This window comes from Ochotona princeps, chromosome X, assembly GCF_030435755.1.
Source record: "Ochotona princeps isolate mOchPri1 chromosome X, mOchPri1.hap1, whole genome shotgun sequence".
Taxonomy (NCBI): domain Eukaryota; kingdom Metazoa; phylum Chordata; class Mammalia; order Lagomorpha; family Ochotonidae; genus Ochotona; species Ochotona princeps.
This window is the reverse complement of record NC_080865.1, coordinates 4,763,920-4,785,857: the sequence shown is the minus strand read 5'-3', so window position 1 is coordinate 4,785,857 and position 21,938 is coordinate 4,763,920. Positions and strand designations below refer to the sequence as shown.

At 41.9% G+C, this 21,938-nt stretch overlaps 2 protein-coding genes across 3 annotated transcripts in view; both read left to right on the top strand.

The window, feature by feature from the left end:
* Window positions 1-490: 490 nt before the first annotated feature.
* Window positions 491-2,525, top strand: FOXR2 (forkhead box R2). The gene has a single exon (XM_058658755.1). It carries the CDS (start codon window positions 516-518, stop codon window positions 1,695-1,697), a length of 1,182 nt encoding a protein of 393 aa, XP_058514738.1. The 5' UTR covers window positions 491-515; the 3' UTR covers window positions 1,698-2,525.
* A 6,640-nt stretch (window positions 2,526-9,165) lies between these two features.
* RRAGB (Ras related GTP binding B) overlaps window positions 9,166-21,938 on the top strand; it is a 30,761-nt gene continuing 17,988 nt past the window's right edge. The window contains exons 1-5 of one of the 2 annotated variants that reach the window (XM_058658559.1): window positions 9,166-9,796; window positions 10,700-10,733; window positions 15,151-15,250; window positions 19,267-19,350; window positions 21,617-21,683. In XM_058658559.1, coding sequence (XP_058514542.1) covers window positions 9,705-9,796; window positions 10,700-10,733; window positions 15,151-15,250; window positions 19,267-19,350; window positions 21,617-21,683 — 377 coding nt within the window. In that variant the 5' untranslated portion in view covers window positions 9,166-9,704. The remainder of the gene's footprint in view (window positions 9,797-10,699; window positions 10,734-15,150; window positions 15,251-19,266; window positions 19,351-21,616; window positions 21,684-21,938) is intronic. The other variant, XM_004598287.4, reaches the window with a different exon arrangement.

Below are 21,938 nucleotides of genomic sequence, written 5' to 3'. Positions count from 1 at the left end.
AGATCTCAGCTCCAATACCTGACAGGAGCTATCATGAAAATCAGTTGAGGTCATTTGTGAAAATACTTGACAAAAAATCAAAAGCACTTTAAAGCTGGGATGATTTCTTAAAGCATTTAAGGATGACTGCTGGAGGTAATCATATCTGTACATGTGTTGGTTCCATTATTAAGTGAATCCAGCAAGATCTGAAAGATATGCTGTAAATCTGATGTTATACAAGTCACCTTAGTTTACAAATAATTCAGTGTGTAGGTGCTTATGCTGCCTCCAGTGAAAATATAATAAATTGTCCTTAAACTTTTTTTCCTGCAGAAATGCCGTTTTTAGTTTCTGTACTGTATTGAAGGCTGTTCTAAGGAGGTTGAAGTTTCTCAAACCTGACAGAAAGACTCTGTGCTTTGTTTTTTTCCCTCCCTAGGATTTCTGTCACACCCATTTGACAATCTATTGTATCAGAAACAGTACCTAAGAAACCACAGTCATAAGTTTTCATCCACCTGTCTCCACCAAAAATGAATCTAAATTTTAAAAATACTGAGTTCTGGAACAGTCTCCATGGCCAGGTTCCAGGGATGGCGGACTGGGACTTTGAGAATGAGTTAGGCTTGTCTAGAACGACAGACCAAAACTTCTCAGGTGCACGCCATCTTCAACGCAGATCACCAGCAACCCCTCAGCAGCCTCAAGCGAGAAAATCTGATATTGACCAAGATGACCCTCATATTGAACCCAATCTGCGAATGTGGGTGAATCCCAACATTGTGTGCCCACTTGAAGTCCAGGGGACTCCAAGCCCAAATCCAGATCCAAATACAAATCCAGAACCAAATCCAGATTCAAATCCAACTATAAATCCAGATCCAGGTCCAAATCCAGAACCAGATCCAGATCCAAAACCAAAACCAAATCCAGAACCAGATCCAGAGCCAGATCCAGAGCCAAAGCCAGATCCAAAACCAGATCCAAAACCAGATCCAAAGCCAAAGTCAAAGCCAAAGTCAAAGCCAAAGTCAAAGGCAAAAACAAATCCAAAATCAAATCCAAAACCAGATCCAGCTGACACAAGGAAAACCAGAAGCAAGCGCCCTTTGCCTCAGCCACCCACAAGAAATAAAGGGTCTAGCTGCTCAGAGGCAACAGGGGCAGAATTGCCACGTTCCCAGCATTCTAAAAAGAAGAAGTCCTCTACCTCTTCTGTCAAAAATGTAGAGCTCACAGAAAAGGCTGGGGGTGCACAAAAAAGCTCTTCTGCAGCCCTGCAGTCTCCTAACAAAGAATGTGCTCATCAGCAGAAATCAGGGCAAGTTGACAACCAGCAGAAGTCCTGGTCAAGACCTCCTCTCAATTATGGCCACCTAACCGCTCTAGCATTAAAAAACAGCTCCCCTTCTGGCCTCAACGTGCAAGGCATCTATAGTTTCGTTCGCCAGCATTTCCCCTTTTTTCAAACAGCTCCAGGTGGCTGGAAGAACACCATTCGCCACAACCTTTGCTTCCTGGGGAGCTTCAAGAAGGTGCCAGTCAACGTTCAGGATGGGTCTAATACAAGACCTCGTGCTTGCCTTTGGATGCTTACTGAGGAGGGACACCGCCGCTTCCATGAGGAAACTCGTCCATTGGCCTTTGCTCGGAAACAGGTCATCCAGAGATCCATGAGTAATCCAGAAATGATTAGCTCCCTATTTAACTTCTGAACTACCGTTTCTCCCTTTTTGGAATATTGTCTTCCTTTTCCTGCTTACCCATGTCCTCACTGACCTTCATTAGTAATACCCAAGCTTATTCTCCATATCTGATGCCAAATCTATCTTTTTCAACTTTTACAAGAATAGTGTTAAAGTGAGAGATGAGTATGTAAGAAGTGGGGCTTAAATCCAGGCGGAGAGTCATGAAAAATTGTGTGACGATGACAGCTGTGCATTTTGAAGAGAGTCTTGACCCAGCACGGTAACATGGAAGCTAAGAAAAGAAGGACATGGACAAATTTCATGAGAAATTCTGCCACCCTTTTCATATATTTGCCCATGAAAGTGGACGGTAGGATTTAGCACAAAATACAGGGTGTACTCAGGTCATGTACTCAACTCAAGGGAAGACATATATGCTCAAGGAGAGAGGGACTTTATGTTCAAAGCCTGGAGATTTGAATGAACTCTGCATCCATTCATCAGCTATGTTTTCTTCCTAAGTAATCCATTTTTATCATCCAGAGCCTTATGTTTTCTTTTTTTGGACCAGCCTTGTTCTGCTGTCATCCATTTGAAGTGCTGACAAACAATGCCAATTATTTTAATTTGGGTGTTGAAAACCTTTGAATTGCTCCTGCATTTACCCCAAGTCTTGATGACAGTTTTGTATCCCATTCCTTCAATTATCAGATCTTAACAGAAGAAATGCCAGTGTGTCAAAATCTATGTCAGGTGTTATGTGTAAAAATGTGACATATGGTAGTGGGAGACAAATATTTGCATGTAATATAAATGTGATGAAACAGATGTATGCAGTTACAGCAGGAATGGGGAGACATTCTTCACAGGAAAGATAAAAAGCATTGAGAGTTGTCAAAAATAAATAGGAATGTACTGGTTAGATAAACAGCAGGAGAAGCATTAGTGAGACACCAATGTGAGCAAAGTAAGTGGAGCATTGGAGAGAATGAAGCAAATGAAGCAAATGTTTGGTTATCTTAGGACCAGGAGTGGCTGAGAAAAGTGGCCAAAAGGCCTTTCATTCATCACTTAAGTGTATGGACTTTACCGTGTGTTCTTTGGGGAACCAAGAAACATCAGTGTTGTTTTTCCAAAGCAAAAAAGAAACAAGCAGCAACAATAACAAGGACTTGAGCATCCAGTTTTCTAATTTCAAAATCCATTCTTCTTATGCAAATAAGCCTTGCCTTTTGTTAGTATCTTGTTAAACAAATATTCAAGAAAAATAGATTTCTACATATCCATTTGCCTCCAAAACTTTTTAATAGGAGTAAAAAAAATACTTTTTACTGTGTTATCACAGCAGGCATAATGATAAAGGACCAGTGAGAACTCCCAATGATGACTCCAAACCCTAGCTCTGCCCCTTATGTCACATTGGGGCTGAGCCTTTCTGAGCTTGTTTTCAGGCTGTAAGAGATGACAATGTCTGCAGTGATTAATACGGGTGAAAGAGGTGCCCTCATTGCCCCCTTCATTGTATTCAGTGCTTTTCTCTCTGCTTCTTAGTTTAAAAATAATATAAAAATTTTTAAAAAGTGAGAAAGGTTGTTAAGGATTAGGTAGTTAGCCCATTGGCTGAGACAGTCACATCGCACAGGAAAATAACTGGGGTTTGATTACTGCTAATATAGATACCAAGAGGCAGGACCACCCGATGAGAGGCCTGGATTGAATTTCCAGCCATGTGAGACTGTGGGAATAAGCCTCCCCACCCCCATCCTTCCCTCCCTCTCTTTCCCTTTTACAAGTTAAAAGGAAAGTTTTATTAAAGTCTGTTAATTGATTGAAGCTTACATTTTTAATATCACTTACAGCTCATACAAAGCTGTTTACTCAGGTTGAATTGCCAGAGCAACATATGAAAAGAATGTGTTTTTGAAAGAAAAAAAGTTGTTGTAAATGTTATTACTTTATCATAAACCAAAGATAAAGATCACAGAATATGTTAGTTTAAAAAAATAAAAAAATTCTTTTAAATTCTCAACACTTGGTTTTCCTTCTTTTCCAAATTAACACATATAAATAAAAGAAACTTCTGGAATCAATAAGATTATTTCTATTACAAACTACGTTTGAAGTTATCTACTATGCAAATACTCCAAACAAAGCAAGCTTTCATTTTCTGAACTGCATTTTTCTGCTGCAACCTAGCACCTATTTAGTTTCTAGAAAGAAAGAGTATGGGAAAAGCAGTGCTTGGACATAGACTTTATTGCATGAACCTATATGAGGTTACTGTATTACATTTTTTTTTCTTTTTAACTTTTACTTTTGATGATGTTTACATAGTTGATCAGGGTGGGAACAGTCGAGGAGTAGGGGAAAGAGGGTGAAACCACTATTTCCACACCCTCCTTATATTCTTGCTATGTCTGGGGGAAAGGGGGAGACGAGGGGAGAAGCCACACCCAGCCTCCCAACCGTCCCAGTACCCAGGGATGGGGAACAGCCACCCGATGTCATCCCAGGGTCCCCCGATGTGGAGCGTGTTCTGAGGGTTCTGTTCAAATGGTTTTAATAGATCTGATACAAGGATGAGGAAATCCAAGGTCCATTGACTGACACAGTCCACCCCAGAGTCTCCATTAACCCAGAATTTTTTTTTTTTTTAAATTTCCCTGGTGTGGCTGACCAATTTGTTCTGCCCTCCTTCCCCTGCTATGATACTAGATATCCTCCGCAGGTTCCAATGGACTGCCAAATCTTCTATGTGCATCTGGGTATGCTGTCCACTGCAAGAGGCCCGGTTCTGACACATGCGCTCCACTGCTAAATCACAGGTCCTGCCACTCTCCCCGTGGTTGGAGTTCTGAGTCCAGTGGTTCCGTTGGGGAAATCCTCAAAGAAATCTCATCTGGAGGTGATCTCAGACCTGACTCCTGTGTGCACCCGCCAGTACAGGATCCAGCTCATTCTGTCATCCACATCGGCCTACACACACACACTGGATAGTTGCAATTGCTAGATCAGATAGCTCCGGCCCGGTTTCTTTGGCAAACCAAACAGTGCTGTAGCCCAGCCCAACCCCACCCACCACACATTCAGCCCCCACTTACACCATTGAGAGCTGCAGCCCAGTCAGATCGGCCCCCAATAACCCCACTGGGCAGCCCCCGGCCCTGGTTTCTGTGCCTGCATGTGCAGTGGACTGGTTGGACATGGCATTTCTCCAGTCACCTCGCATGGCATTCAGATGAATAATCTTCCTTTGGAGGAACTTTTTGCTCTTGGTTTTCCCCTTCCTTTCCCGTTCTGTTCCTATAAGAGGGTCAGCTACTGCTCTTCACAATTTTTTTTTATTCACTGATACAAACTTCAGTACGTGCTCCGTTATTACTAATATTCCCTTCCTGAGACTTTAAAATTGATTGGAGAATGGGGACATGTTCACCATTCCCCACACCAAAAACATTATGTAAATACCAGTTAGTGTTTTAGTGTTTGGAAGATCTGGTGCATAGCTGCTACTGTTAGCTCTGTTCGGGTAAGTTCTTTTTGGATAACCTCTTTTCAGTCTGTTGCCACAAGCTGAAACACCAGATGCAGCGAGTCACACTGGAGGCTTCATTCCAATGACAATGAAGGCCCAGGGATGGGAGCAGAAGCACTGAGGTACATGTGGGAGCCCATTTTATGCCCTGAAGGTGGGTATTCTGGAGTGCGAGGCCATGAAGGATTGCTGGATAGGGCCATGGGCAGGCCCTGAGGGATTGCTGGATAGATTATTAGGGCCTCAGGAGCTTGTAGGTACAGCAGTGGGGGAGGATTAGGGGAAGGGGCCACGAGGGATTGGTGGATGGGTTACAAGGGGTTACAGCATCATGGGGTTTCTGCAGATTGCTGGCAACTGGGTTACAAGGTTACAGCAGACTGGCAGACAACGTGAGTCGCTAGGAGCCATGAGAAGGAGGATTGAGACCCAACGAACGCAGGTATCCAAGGTGGTGCCGGGTCCAATATTTAAGTCACACCTCACAGAAAGTCTTTTGCTTATCACTCTATACTTCTTCACTGGAAGGGTAGTGGAGCAGTTGGGACTGGAACCAGAGCCTATATGGGATGCCTGCACTGCAGACAGAGGCTTAAGCTAGTATGCCACAATCCCAGCCCTGTGCAATTCTTAACCGATGCGGAGAACGCATTTGAAAAGAAAAGCATGAGAAAAACCTTAAGTAAATCGGGTATAGAATGAGCATTGCTTAATACAATAAAAACAATTTGCTACGAACTCACTGCCAAACATTCCCGCTAAAATCAAGAACCAGACAAGGATGTGTGCTTTCACCATTGCTATTGGGTATAGTTCTGGAAGTTCTAGCCAGGGCCCTTCTAGTTTAAGGAGAATGAGAATAATACATGCAATGATTGGCATATGGTTATGTTAATCTAAACTATTGTTACCCATGTATCTTGCAATGTGCCTTGAATTTATAACAGCAACTTGAAAAACACCTTAATATAGTTATTTTATGTTACACAATTACGCAGCTATTTTTTCAGCTTTTCTCCCCTGGAGAGGTTTCATCCACTTTATCTGTACACATAGTTACTGAAATTTCTGTCAAACCCATTTGTAAAATTTTTATGTCTTTTTCTACAGCTCACAGTTTTTCTCTGTCACTACTGCATAGAGAAATGCTGAGGTTGCTAGAGGTCAGATATAAAAGGTTTTTAGGTTGGCACACTTTTAAAAAAAAAAAAAGTATGTATTTATTTGAATCACGGAATTGACATTTGCTTGCTCACATTCCAAATGACCACAAAAGTTGGTACTGGGTAGTCCAAAGCCAGGAGTACTGAAACTCCATCCAAGTCTCCCACGTGCGTATCAAGGGCCCAAACACTTAGGACAACTTCCGCTGCTTTCTTAAGCATACTAAGTGCGCAGGTAGGGAGCTGGATCAGGACCAACAGCCAGGATTCAAACCAGCACTCTGATATGGGATATGTCATTGCAGGTAGCAAGTTAACTTTCTGCCATACAATACAGATCTTGGTGATGCACTTTTAAAATCAAGTTATGGGAAGCTTTTAAAGAATGGAAACCACCTCCATATTTTAAAATCAAAATATAGATCAAGGGTGGATGTTTGACCTAATGATTAAGACACCATCATCTCAGAATAACTCAATCTTCAGCTTCTAACCCTAAGAACCTGCCAGTGCAGAAGTGGGAAGGCAGCCTTGGTGACTCCAATAATTATGTCCCTAACATCTACTTGAGAGACTTGAATTGAATTCCTGGCTCTTGGAATCGCTGGCCCAGTCCTGACATTTTTGTGATTTGGGAAGCAAACCAACAAGTCAATGTCTTTGCTTCCTAAATAGTAAAACATTTATAAAAGGTATTATTGCAGCAGCTGGTAAGGAGATTGGCTAATTTGAGGGAGTGGAAAAGAGACCAGTAGCAGCAAGGAGCCTGCAAATTTTTAGAACAGAGCTGGTTAAAGGAGCAACTTGACTGAAGAACCCAGGGAAGAGGGGTTGGAAAGCTGTCCTCACCAGCAACACATACTGATTACATTGACTGTCAATGGAGGTGAGAGGACTGGTAGAGTATTTCACCCACTGCGAAAACCTTTCGACCTATCAGTATAGGAAAATAGGTTAAGTTCTGCAATTATTTAGGCTTGAGAACGTAACAGTAGGAACAAAAACTGCAGCAGTAAGTACAAGGAGAAGCAGAAAGACTGGAGAAGAGAGCCTGATCAGGACTTACTTGTGCAAACTTGTATGGAGGGTGATGAATCTAAAGTTACATCTTAGTTTGCGACGGAAGAACTTTCACCAGCTAGGGAAAGGTAGACTAGGAAGTTACTGGTACATAGCTGGGCAGGGGAGGAGGCAAGATGTCAATGAGTAATATGACTAAAGAAAGGATAATTAAAACAGAATTAAGTCCCCCCCCCCCTTAGGAATGGCAGTTGTGGAGAGAAATGGATTTACAGGACGGCCTTCCTTCATGTGTGTGTATCCATCACTTCCCAAATGGCCACAAAAGCCATTATAATGTATAAGACATAATGCATTTCTTATATATAATTATGGGATTCGTATTAAACTTATATATGGTACAGAAAAGTTTAAGACAAATTGTATTAACCCTGACCCCTGTAACGCGTTCTAGACGACACCTTTCAAACCCATAGGGAGTTCTTACCAGTGGTCACCGTATGCAAATACGGCATGCATACATCAGCCGACTGTCCTTCAGTTATAGACTTTATTTACTTTTATTTTAAAGATTTATTTATTTATTTACTCATTTATGTATTTCTATTGGAAAGGCAGGGTTTCAGAGAGAAGGAGACTCAGAGGGAAAGGTATCTCCCATCTGCTGGCTGTTGCCCATGTGGCCGCCAAGGCCAGAGCAGCACAGATCCAAAGCCAGGAGCCAGGAACTTTTTCCAGGTTTCCCACAGGAGTGGGTCCAAAAACTTAGGACATGTTCTGCTGCTTTCCTAGTCCCTAAGCTGGGAACTGGATCAGAATTGGAGCAGCCAGAACATGAAGCAGTTCACACTCAGGATGCTGGCGCCACGGAGGACTAGCCTGTGAGTCACTGCGATGGCCCTATTTACTTCTTTTTTTTAAAGACTTATTTATTTTTATTGCAAAGTCGGATATACAGAGAGGAGGAGGGAGAGAGGAAGAGCTTCCGTCCGATGATTCACTCCGAAGCCAGGAGCCAGGAGCCAGGAGCTCTTCCAGGTTTCCCACGCGGGTGCAGAGTCCCAAGGATTTGGTCCGTCTTCAACTGCTTTCCCAGGCCACAAGCAGGGAGCTGGATGGGAAGTGGAGCTGCCGGGATTAGAACCGGCGCCCATATGGGATCCCGTCGCGCTCAAGGCGAGGACTTCAGCCTCTAGGCCACGCCGCCGGGCCCACCTATTTACTGCTGGTTGTGGTTAATAAGAATGTATTTCTCACATTATTTTAAATAGATGTGTATGCTAAAATCTTCAATGAGTCCTTGGTCCTTGCAAGAAGGATAATTCTGAGTAGTTACTACCTGAAAGACCCGGTAATAAGCGATTTGGGCGTATTAATTCGTTTAATTACAAATTCAGCTACAGGGCCTAACAATAAAAATACAGAAAGATAAAGACTGCTTGGCGTTCCCCGCCAAAAATCATTACGAGTGAACAACAGTAAAATCCAGTAAACAACAGTAAATTCTAGTAGCTTGAAGGAGCCGAAATCGCAATCGTCTCCTTTAATTCTCCGGCTGACAGATGGCCGGCCAAAGGGCAGGGAGGGACCAGAGGGTCCCACACTCTAACGCTGGGCTGGCTCTCGCCTTTGTGCAAAGCCGGCTGCGATGAGAGGGGCCAAGCCACGTGATGCCTTCAGACGGCACTCTGGCTATCCCTCCACAGTCTCTATGGTATTCTTTCCAGTGCACCCGCCCCTTGGGTAGCGACAGTCACGTGATAGGCTCCGGGTTTACGGCAGGTGCACACGTGATGCAGGCCTGCAGTCTGGCGGCTGTGGTGAGGTACCTGGGCTCCTGAAGGGCGGGCACAGATGATAACCGCCGGCGGCGGCGGATTCCCGGTCGGCCAGGCAGGGAGCCAGGAGCCGGCCGACAGCTTAACGCCTAAGGCACTGGTCAGCTCTTTCTACTTTCTCCGCCCTACGCGGTCTCTACATTTTTGCAGTGAAGTTACCTTTGGGTTCTAGACCTTGGGGCCTGAGGCCCAGACTTGGGCCTCTAACCCACCTCTCGTTTTTTCCCTTAATCGTCTTTTGTGCTGCTCAGTTTTTTCGCCTTTGAGCTGGTTTGCTAGGCCGTGCTTTGAAGCCAGATTCTGAACGGTAAAGGTAACTGTGGGGCAAGCGGCCCCCCAGTGGACATAGACGGAGTCAAGAAAAGAGGAGGCCTGAGGACCTCAGTTAATTAGACTAGGCAGCTGAGGAGGGGACTGAGCAAAGGGGCCAGAAACAATACTGCGGATTTAGAAGGCACTGGAAAGAACTTGTTGCAAGATGGAAGAATCTGACTCTGAGAAAACGATGGAGAAAGAAAATTTGGGGTCAAGAATGGATCCTCAACTAGGGGAACCGGAAGGATCTCTAGGGTGGGTGAAGATATTATCAAGCCTTAAAGGGAGGGTGTTTTAACTAATGAAAGCTTTATGAATTAGACTATCCCCATCTCCCCATCAAAGATAAGTTACTTCAACTTACTAGTAATATTGACTGGCATCATGCTTTTGACCAAAGGATGAACTGAAAAGCAGATTGATGCTAACTGGGCAAACAACCCTTGGGACAGGATTGGCAGCATTCGTTGTATGTATATATGTGCTGGGGTGGAGGCGCGGTAGTGGGGGAGAGGATGGTGGTGGTAGTATTATAAATGAAGAGGCAGGTGTGAGTTGGTATGAATGATCAGTAAAGGGTATTTGATATCACCCTGTTGACGGTAAGATGGCTAGTTCAGAAACCAGTGGCTGAAGTGTTTTCTGTGTCAAATTTGTGCCTGAATTTGAGGTTTGTATGAACGTGTTCTGTGTCTTTGATGAGTAAAATGGAGTTTGGAAGGACAGCCAAAGAAGTGAAGATAATTCCAGATTTTAAACATGTAAACATAAAAGAATAGGAGGCTGATTTTTGTTTGTTGATAACACATGTAAAGATTAAAATATCAGTTGATTTATTCATCTCTCTGTATATGCTGCTTTGATTACTTTTAAAATGAAAAATTCAGTGTTAAATTTTTCATCACTGATTTGTATTCCGAAGTAAATCAACCTGGAGTTACTTCATAGTGTTTTTATTAGAGGCCGGGGAGTGTGAACACAGTTTGTGTTTAGGAAAATGAGGACCTCCTCGGAACTGAAGTCTGAAATACAGCCGTGCTCGACTGTTTGCTAAATAGTCTCCTTTGAGTCTCCATATTTATTTGTATGTCTTTAATTTCAGTTTCTAAGGTAATTAACTATATCATGGAATTTCTGTCTTTTGGTTTGTATCTGCAGGTGGGTGCTACCAAACACAGCCATGAAGAAAAAGGTAAGATATGATAGGTACACCAGAAACATGAAGGCGAAGGTAAGAAGTTGCTCTTGAGGCACTCCGTGTGTATGAGCTTCCATGAACCTCCCCTGACTTTCATAGCTTGCTTGCTTCTCAAATGTGCTTTTTCTAGTTAATGAATTGGGGTTGCTCATGTATTTAATGGCATATGCTGTCTTTTAAAAATCTGTTCTTGATTAAGCCATCCATCATACCTATTACCGTGTCAGTCATACAAAATTTGTTCTCCATATTTACAAATTAATCCGCATGTTGTGAAAGTCACGCACACATAGGCATCGCCTACACTTTCATTCTGAACTCAGCTCAGATATTGCCATTATAAGGTTTTACATGATTTCTGTAGAAGGAATTTAAAACTGCTTGTTTTGCTTGTTATTCTTTTTTTTTTTTTAATTTCAGGAGTTGGATAGCACATTAGATTCTCAGGGCCGCAGCAAATGAATAAAAGTACAACACAATTCTCATGTTCATGTGGTATTAATACAAAGAGAACAGATTCAGTATAGCTGATAGATAACAATTTTGAGAATACAATGATACATCCTCCCCTCCTCTCTCCCTCTTTCCTTCATTCCCTTCCCTTCTCTTTTTCTTCTCCTTCATTTTTAATTTTTAAGATAACATATCTTTACATTATAATCAAAGAGTTAACGCCACTAGAGTTCAACAAGAAAAAAGAGGACTAAACAATAGTCAAATGAAAAGATGAACTCATACAGTATATTTTTAAATAATATCATTAAAGCTACAGTAGCAAATCATAGGTTTTACAAAGATGTGAAACATTGTTTGACAAGCCATATTTATAGCAAAGTGATATAGATATCCATTTCTTCCTCCCCCCCTTTTTAGTAAAAGGTGAAAGATTGATACCATCTGAAGAGAAACCAGAGTATCTTCTTCCCCCCCTTTTCAAATTTTAGCTCCCACATGTAAGGGAGAGTATGTAACATTTGTCTTTCTCTAACACTCCTTTTGTGCTCTTATGTTGGTATATCTTACCCCGGGGTTTTAGACAGAGTTGCCAAGAAAATAAAATGGTGACATTACGGATCTCTTAGGGCTGTTGTGGAGTTTAAATGAGTAAATGTCTGTAAAGCTGGGGTCAATAACCCTTGCATTAAGCAATTGAAATCTTGATAGTAAAATGTATAGTTCTATCATAATCTCATCTAATCACTTAGTTCTGTAATTCCAGTTTGCTAATGGAACGTTCTTGGTGTGTCTGTCTTGTGGATCTCTGAATTTTGGGACGCAGGGGCACTGTTACATGAAAAAGACACAGGGGACCAAGGATCAGGAGACCAAGGAAAGAAGTTTATTGTAAGCTTTCCTTATATCCATTCTATCTGGATCTCTAAACAACATTCAGAAACAGACGATCCTGGGATTATTTTGGTTACAAGAATACCCTGTCTTCTAGTTAGTGAGATACAGTTTATATGATACATAGTTATAAACATCCAAGGCAGTATTCCTAAAGTACTTGTCAGTTCTCTTGGACTTACGTTTTTTTTTTTCTGGGTCATTAGGCTACAGTTGTTTGTCAAGGACTAAAAGCAAGCCTAAGTGCTCAGTGAGCCAGTGAGGCGTGAGGCACAGCCTGTTACCTAGGCAATTTCTGGGGGCCCTCGTGGGGACTTGCCTCCTGGCCTTCCCAAAGACCAAAGTTCACAGCCCGGTTATCAGGTTTCAGCACACCCTGCTCCAAGCTCCTCATGGCTACACTGCTTAAGTTTATATGAACATGGATGCCTAAAATTACCAAAACTTTCTATATGAGTAGCAATAAAAATGAATGATTCCCCAGTGTATTCATATATCGAAATATCACACTATATATAATACAATTGTTTTTCAATGAAAAATTTAAAGGACAAAACTTCTGGAGCAGCTTTAGATTAGCTTATCAGTTGCATTTCCTTAGTGATAAGAAGTTGCTAGATGGGCTCGGCAGCGTGGCCTAGTGGCTAAGGTCCTCGCCTTGATCCCGTATGGCCGCTGGTTCTAATCCCGGCAGCTCCACTTCCTCTCTATCTCTCCTCCTCTCAGTATATCTGACTTTGTAATAAAAATAAAAATTAAAAAAAAAAGTTGCTAGATGACATCAAGCCTGAGTGTAGTAATTTTTATGAATATCCCTTATACCTGCAATCAGAAATTTTATACAATATCTTACAGTTAAAGGTATAAGATGTATCCCGTTCATCCTGGCTCTTGGCATTGCCTGAACAAACCCTGGCTGTTGTGGGCATTTGATAATGAACTGATAAAAGATTGATACCCTCCCACACACTCCTTTTCTCCTTCTAAGAGAAATTAATCTTTTTTATTTCTATGTTTTTAATTTATATTTGTTTTAAAGATTTATTTTTTATTAGAAAGTCAGATACACAGAGAGAAGGAGAGAGAAAGAAAAAGATCTTCCATCCGATGATTCACTCCCCAGGTGGCTGCAATGGCCAGAGCTGAGCTGATCAGGAGCTTCCTCCAGGTCTCCCACACAGGTGCAGGGTCCCAAGGCCCTGGGTCGTCCTCCACTGCTTTCCCAGGCCACAAGCAGGGAGCTGGATGGGAAGCGGGGCTCCCAGGATTAGAACTGGTGCCAATATGGGATCCTGGCGCGTGCAAGGTGGGGACTTAAGCTACTAGGCTACTGCGCCAGGCCCTCACATGTATTTTTTTTCTCTTAAATACTACCATTGAGAAGATGGTCACCATCTTATTTCTATTGACTAATTCTCATTATAAAAAACTCTGGATTTTGTTTTGATAGCTTGTTCATTCCTTTGATGAATATATTTCGATTGTTAGTTTAAACCCAGAGAAGGCTGCCTGCTTGCTGCTCAAGGAGTTGGAGTCATGAAAAATAAGTCCACTGAAATCAATTATGTGCAATGCATTATGATCTTTACAGTGGTATAAGATGGTATGAGAGGACAGGCATAACGGCATCTCCATCAGCCTAGGGCTTCAGGGGGTGAGAGGCTCCCTCTTAAAATTTATTTATTTGAAAGGCATAAAGGCAGAAAAAGACAGCAATACAGAGAGAGAGAGAGAGAGAGAAGAGGGATCTCCCATCCTTTGCTTCATTCCCCAAATGCCTTACCTGCCTGGGCTAGGCCAGGTCAAAGCCAGAAACTGGAAACTCGATCTGAGTCCCTCCAGTGAGTAGCAGGAATGAAGTGCTTGAGACATGACTGCCTGCCACCCAGGATGCACACTAGCAGCACGGTCAGATCTGATCTGCAGTGGGGACCAGGTCACATGCCCACCACACAGAGGCTCCTGGAAGGGGTGGTTACAGGACCAGGTGTTGAAGATTAAGTAGAAAATATCTGAAGATAACAGAGCAAGGGAACTCACAGAGGCAGGACTCCCTGGAAGCCTGAGAGCCATTGAAGAGTCTACAGGCAGTTTAGTTGAATATGTCTTGATGCTAAATGTTCCAGGCCTTGAAGGACAGGAGATCAGCACAAAGAAATAGATGTGCTAGATGGAAGAAGGCTTATATGTCGCTTAAGCACTTGATCCCATAGGCCTTAGGAGGCTTTGAAAAAGGGCAAGGGGTGAGACAATAGTTAGCGGAATACAATTAGGGAGGTAGTTGGAAAGAATAAGATCTAAGGGCACAGGTTGAAGGTTCACCTTGAGCAAGAGGAAGAACTTTCAGGTGTACTGAAATTGTCTGCTAGGTAGGTCAGGGCTTAAAATGTGAAATTATGAGAAAACAGGGTTTAACAGGGTTTAGTTTCCTTCTCAAAATGGCATTTTTCATCAGTCATATATATACATACACACATAAGATTTATTTATTTTATATTTGAAAAACAGATCCACAGAGAGAAGGAGAGACAGAGAGGGAAAAGATCCCCCTTCCACTGGTTCACTCCCCAAATGGCCACAACGGCCAGAGCTGAGCCACCCTGAAGCCAAGAGCCAGGAATTTTTTCTGGGTCTCCCATATGGGCACAGGGTCCCAAGGACCTGGTGGGCCATCTTCCACTGCTTTCCCAGGTCACAACCATGGAACTTGGTTGGAAGTGGAGCGGCCAGGTCATGACCCGTCACCTATTTGGGATGCTGCTACCTGGAGGTGAAGAATTAGCCTTTTAAGCCATGGTGTTGGCCTCCAGTTCTTGATATATTATAGAGCATATTAGTAATATAACAAATTCATTGTAGTTCCATTGGCAAGAGAATCATAATTTCTGATTAGGTATGTGCCTGGTACCTGGAAATACTGTGTGCAACAGTCTTGTTGATTGCAAGTATTTACACTAGATTTTGGTACTGCGATTTTATTAAAATATCAAATGCAAGAGAGAAATGGGTGCCTTTAGCCTTTATTGGTAACTTTTTCTCTTCTGTTTTTCCATTTTGCCCTTAGGTGCTGTTGATGGGTAAAAGCGGGTCTGGTAAGACCAGCATGAGATCTATTATCTTTGCAAATTATATTGCCAGAGACACACGTCGCCTTGGTGCAACAAGTAAGATGTTTTAGCTTTTTGTAAAGTCAGGTGATCTTAACTATTAATCTGCATAACACACTTTGTTGGCTTGGGAATGCCAGAGGTTTGGGGAATTTGTTTTGAAGCATGTCTCTCATTTTTTGCATTTCTGCTCAAGAGTTGTTACCTAATTCTGGTTATTACTGCTCACTCTTAAAAAGATGCTTTCTTTTCTAGGTTGCTCACAAATTAAAATGCCTTTGTCCAACTTCTTGTGTATCCCAATATCTCTTGAACATGCATAGGAACCCTCGTGGTGGTTTTGGGTGAGAAGAGAGTGTTTGTTTTAAACTATTATTGTACAAAGGCAAATTCATAGTTATTAACAAGCATAAAAATAAAATATCCTAAGAGGTTTTTTTTTTTTTGAAGCATTTGTTTATCCTTGTCCTCAGCAAGAGCAGACCATGGGTGTGGAAGGGAAGAAAGTACATCTGATATTTATTCTACTTCTCCTCCTGGATCTCCATTGAGACTGTCCTTGGAGCTCTGCATTAGGAGACGCACCAGTGCCCTTTCATGTTTGGATGTTAGCAGATTCACTAAGGCTGCCGTGGCTGGCAGGACGCTCAATCTGTGATCCTAGTAGAACCTTTCCATTTCTGGGCTGCAGTGCCATTTCATGGTATAGCATCCAAACATTTCTAGATTCTCTACTGGTCTTTGGCTTCTAGAAGAAAGTATCACCCTGCCCGATCTTTAAGTATTTCTAATTTGGGTTTTTCTCATTTTTTTTTAAACTCTTCTAGGGACAAGTCAACCACTACTTATAAGGTATCTCATTCTGGTTTGAAAAATAAACAAACAAAAAAACCTATTTTACAATTTTATTGGATTTCAGACCTAGGATACAGAGGAGAAGGGCACCTCATTTTTGTTCTCATGGTGCTTGAAGTGTGGTATAGACTTGCATAGTTTGGGCATTACGAAGACCCCTTAGGTAGACCCCTGTATTAATTTCTCTTCATTTTTTGAGCTACTCTTTTTGTTCTCTGAAGGCTCTACCAAGTATTTAAAGATGGATAGTATTTAAATGTATCCAAACCCATCCCTTGCCTTCTAAATCTTGTCTTCCTTAAATGAAACATCTCTGGTTCTCCTACCTACTCCTAATTTGATGTAGTTCTGAAGCATCTTTATGGACTTGTTCCAGTGTGTCTACATTTTTCTTCAGGTTTTGCGATTCAATTGAAGATGCAGTCAGATATAGAGTAGACCTATTGCATCTCTTATAGATATTGTGATAAGTATCTGATATGTATCTCACTTAATTTTCACATATGATATTGGCCAAAATTATAGTCAAGATGCTATGCTGTGGTCTGTCATGCCTCTAGAGTTGATATCTTTGACTCTTTCCTCTAGAAAGTTCAGCTGTCTGCATTTTTTTCCTGTGTTGATTTGCTAGATTTTAAAAAATCTTTCTTCTTCCAAGTTAAGTATCTGGACCTAATACATGAATGGTTTCAGATTAGAGGGAGGTTTATCAAACTGTTGTTTTCCAGGTATGCTGTTATATTTTAGTCCTTAAGTTAACTTCATTTTATTAAATGATGAAAGTTTGACTTAGAAGTTAATATTATTCAGCTAGTAAACATTGGAGTTTAAATGTCAGTCTATGCTCCTGCCTGTCTAGCCTACTCAGTCTAACATATTCTGACAGGTGTCATCATCTATTTATGAAATATTACATTGACTTTAATGTTTTAGCGTTTTCTTTTTTAGTTTGTCATTCCTGAAAAAAAAGTACACTTTTATTTGATTAAAGTTGAAATTTGAAATAAGGATGCAGAGTGGCGGTAACCAGTTTATTGGAGGACTGTTGAGCTGTGTATGTGAGAACAGTAAATTTGTCAATGAAAATGTGATAAGTATTTTAGTCTCAAACACTGTTGACAGCTCTGAGATTTCCTACTTTCTCAAAATTCTCTGTTCCCTTGGCTTTTATGTAATACTCTGGTTTCCTGATTTTCTTCCTTGATATTTAACCAGCCCTCTCCTACTTAAAAAAATAATAATAATCATGATCACAGTGTTTTCTTCTTTCTGCCCCCCAAGTGTGTGTGATTTCCCCAAAGCTCTGTTCTTGGTTATCTTCAGTTGCTGTTATGACAACAGGGCAGGAAGACCAGAACTAGAGGCCAGTGTCACGGACAAGAGACTGAAGAGGAAGCAGGAAACGGGAATTAAGCACCTTATCAGACATGTTAGGTAGTTTGACCTGATGGCAGAGGACAGACCCTGAGAGTTTTAAACAGTAATACATTGTTATCAGATAATACATTTTATTTTTTATATTTTCAATTATAAAATCATACTCATGAAAAATTCAGCAACTCCCAAGTATAGGCAGTCTATTCTCTCCCTCTTTCTGCAGAAAGCCACAGTTAGTAATTGTGAGGTATCATTCTGGCCTTTTCTCTTGTTGGGTATATATAATCATATATCTATAGAGAGATGGGGTTCCCCTTGCCTCTGCTTAGAGAAGAATGGAATGAAAATGCGCATTTTGAAAGATTATCATTTCTCTACGTGGAGGATAGATTGGAGGGAAACGGGCAGAAATAGGTTGACCAGTTCGGATACCTTTTTTAAAGGTTTTATTTATTTTTATTGAATAGTCAAAATTACAGAGAGAAAAGGAGAGACAAAGACAGATTCCATCTGTTGCTCACTTACCAAATGGCTGCACTGGCTGGAGCTGAGCTGGGCTGAAGCTATGAGCCGGGAGCTTCCTCTCGGTCTCCCACATGGGTGCAACAGCCTACGTTGTTGGACCAGTATCTGCTGCTTTCCCAGGCCATACACAGGGAGGTGGATCAGAAGTGGAGCGCCTGGGACTTCAGCTGGCACCTACTGTGCTGGTCCCCTAGGAAACTGTTTTAATAGACTGGATAAGAAATGCCAGGAGCTTGATTTGGTTTGTGGTGGTACCGTTATGATGAGAAGCAAATGGAGTTGGGAAGTATTTAAGAGACAGAGTCAGTATGATTAACTGGTAGATTTGAAAAATGGAGAGGGAAAGAGTGAATTGAAGATGAAACTCAGATTTTGACTTAGGAAACTGGTTAAATTCACTGAGATAGAGAGACTCCAAGAGAAGGAAAGGTGAGAAAGTGAGTTGTATGTGGATGCAGTCAGTTTTATGTAGCTAAGATTTATTCGAGTGTGTATGAGACGAAAAGGAGAAAAATCCAGAGATACGTATTTTTGAGTTATTATGTCCAAATGGCAAATAAAATGATGTAACTGGATTAGCTTGCTTTGGAGAAGGAAACATAGATGAGAAGGCAGCTAAGAAAGAAGTCCTGAACTCTTAACATTTATGGGACAGGGCCTGGCGTGGTAGCCTAGAAGCTAAAGTCCTTGCCTTGTACATGCCGGGATCCCATATGGGCGCTGGTTCTAATCCCAGCAGCCCTGCTTCCCATCCAGCTCCCTGCTTGTGGCCTGGGAAAGCAGTCGAGGATGGCCCAAAGCCTTGGGACCCTGCACCCGCGTGGGAGACCTGGAGGAGGTTCCAGGTTCCCAGCTTTGGATAGGCTCAGCTCCGGCCATTGCAGCCACTTGGGGAGTGAACCATCGGACGGAAGATCTTCTTCTCTGTCTCTCCTCCTCTGTGTATATCTGACTTTCCAATAAAAATAAAATAAATCTTTAAAAAAAACATTTAAGGGACAGAAAGAAGAATAGGAACTTGTGAGGGAGAATCTTTCCAAGAGCTCATAGATACGATATGAGAAGCCAAGAGAAGAGAAAATTTTGAGAAGAGAGTAGTCAACAGTGTCATGCTGCAGAAGGTGAGACAAGAACTGGACCATCCAGTGATTTGGTAGTGGGGCCATTGGCCACTTGAGAAAAATGTCCATGATGTGGGAGTGGAAACCAGATTTCTATTTCATATGCCCCATGTTTAAACAATCACTGAATCCTGTCACTTTTTTTGTTATTGTCTTTCCTTTTCTCAGTAGCACTTCTTTCCATTTTTTTTTTAGTACTAGACCGTTTACATAGTCTTCAAATTAATAGCAGTTTGAGCACCTACTCTCTCGTAGACTCTGTTGGAAATACAAAGACATGTAAGACACGATTCCTTTTCCAAAGAGGGGGAAAAACGGGGAGAAGGGAAATAGTTTGGGCACCTACTACATGCCAGGCACTTTCTGTATGATCATTCATTGAATCCCCACAGTAATCCTGTGAGGTCAGTACCGTTTGCCCCTCCTTTCTTTTTTTAACTAAAAAAAAAAAATGATACTTGTACTGACTTGTCCAAGGTTACCCAGAGGTACAGAGCTTGTATTTGAACTATGATTGTTTGATTTCAAAACTCACATTTTAAATAATACTTTGTTGCATGTAATCTAATTTATAAGAATATTGCTCAAAAGTAATGGCAGTCAATTTAAGCTTTAGGATAGGAAAATATTTCTGTGCAATCAATTGACTGGCATAAATTACATAGATGGTAATTGTTAGACTTTGAGGTATTTTCAGGTTCAATATTTTAATTATTCCTCCTTGGTAGTTTTAGTGCCTGGCAGAGAGTAGATGCTTAATAAATGTTTGGATGCATTTAGAGAGAGACACTGTGGTAAGTGGGGGTAGTGAGACAAGGTTTTTAGAGGAGGTGGGGTTTAGGCTGTGGCTTAACATGAATGTAACTTTAAAAGAAGGATGGGGAGGGCTTTTCAGGTAGGCACAGAACAGGCACATGTAGGCCGGGGGTGGGGAGGGAGGAGGGTGAGGGTGGGCAGTGGAAGGCAGAGGTCGCAAACAGTCAGACCGTATGCTAGATAAGGCCTGTAACTGTATTTTATTTGACCCATGCGATGTTTTTTTTTAAAAATGGAATTTGTTGTCAACATGTAAAAGTTTGCATAACAATCTAATTCCCTGCTATTACTGAAAAATTTTGAAGATCTGATCTGAGTCCACATTCCTTCATGGCAAACAAGCCAGAGCTGAGTAGCTGCTGCCCATTCTACTCTCACACCAGGTGCACAGTTACCCTTCCTATATAGCCAACTTTGCTTATGTACAAGTTTACTGGCCAGGCCTCACTTAGCAAGTTTGCGACCCCTGATGTAAAGTGTTGGGGGTTGGGGAGGTAGTGTGGTTGCGCGGGGCTGTGAATAAGCCAAATTGTTCTGGAGTGAAAATGTTTTATTAATGGGACTCATTGGGGGAATATATAGGGCAGCTGTAATTCACATTGTGAAGGACCTCTAAAGTCCCTGTGAAGGCATGGAAGAGCCACTTTAAGTGTTTTAAATGGGGAGTGACATGTTCAAAGTAGTGTTGAGAAGAGGAGCATGGTAGGAACCTGTAAGATGAAGTGGATAAAGCTTTCTGGTGGGAAGGCAGTTAGGGAGCCAGTAACGTAGCGAGTTAACAGTAAGAAGGAACCGTGTAGACGTGAGATAAGAACCTTCGTTAAGGTTAGTAGTAGGTCATAGAAGAAATAACAGAATCGAGAGTGATTACAAGGGACTAGCAATTAATTGAAAATGGACAGAGGGCTTGAAAAACGACAAAATGTAGGGTCATTAAGTTAAAAAGGAAATCAACAGTGAGAATCAGTTTTGTTATACTTTTTTTTTCGAAAGATTTATTCATTTTATTACAGCCAGATATACAGAGAGGAGGAGAGACAGAGAGGAAGATCTTCCGTCCGATGATTCACTCCCCAAGTGAGCCGCAACGGGCCGGTACGCGCCAATCCGAAGCCGGGAACCTGGAACCTCTTCCGGGTCTCCCAGGCGGGTGCAGTGTCCCAATGCATTGGGCTGTCCTCGACTGCTTTCCCAGGCCACAAGCAGGGAGCTGGATGGGAAGTGGAGCTGCCGGGATTAGAACCGGTGCCCATATGGGATCCCGGGGCTTTCAAGGCGAGGACTTTAGCCACTAGGCCATGCCGCTGGGCCCAGTTTTGTTATACTTTATGTCCTGTTTTGTTTGATTTTTATTAGTGTTATTTTTTTAATTTTGCATTTTTGTGTATACAAGAAGTTAATGTGGGCAGCGGGGCAGGACAGATCTGTTAAGTGTATTTGTCACTGTCTCACATGGCGAAGTTATAACATTAATGTTGCAAATTGCTTCTGCTCTAAGTACTAAACTAAAAAGTAAAGTAACTTGCATGAGAGCTAGTTCTGTAGTTCAGTATAGTTTAAGTGCTCACCTTGCCACTAAACCACACTACCAAGCTAAAAGTTATCTTCTTGTAGCTTTGAGCATTTCACTCCACTTTGGTCCTTCTAAATTCCATGGGTCCGTGCTTTGCTTAGTTTGAATTTCATCTTGCATGCTACAGTTACTAGATTTGTTGTATTTGTTTTCCAGTTGATGTAGAACATTCTCATGTTCGATTTCTGGGAAACCTGGTATTGAACCTGTGGGACTGTGGTGGGTGAGTATCACGTGCTTGCTTGTTTGTGAGGCTGGCGGCTGTAATCACTGCATCTAGCATGATCAGCATGATGACTAAACGTCGAGGCTCCGTCGGAGTGGCAGAGGACAGAAGTTAGTGAACACTTATCCATGAAAGATCTCTGACTTTTCCGTGATAGTACAGACGACTCTGTAACGCATTGAAGTACAACTGCTACAAGCTCCATCTAGGCGTCTGTAGTAGGGGAAAAATTCTCCTATTGTAGGGGGATGG

Bases quoted from the DNA above. Each gene is read 5' to 3' on its own strand.
- FOXR2 (XM_058658755.1), top strand. From the start codon at position 516: ATGAATCTAAATTTTAAAAATACTGAGTTCTGGAACAGTCTCCATGGC.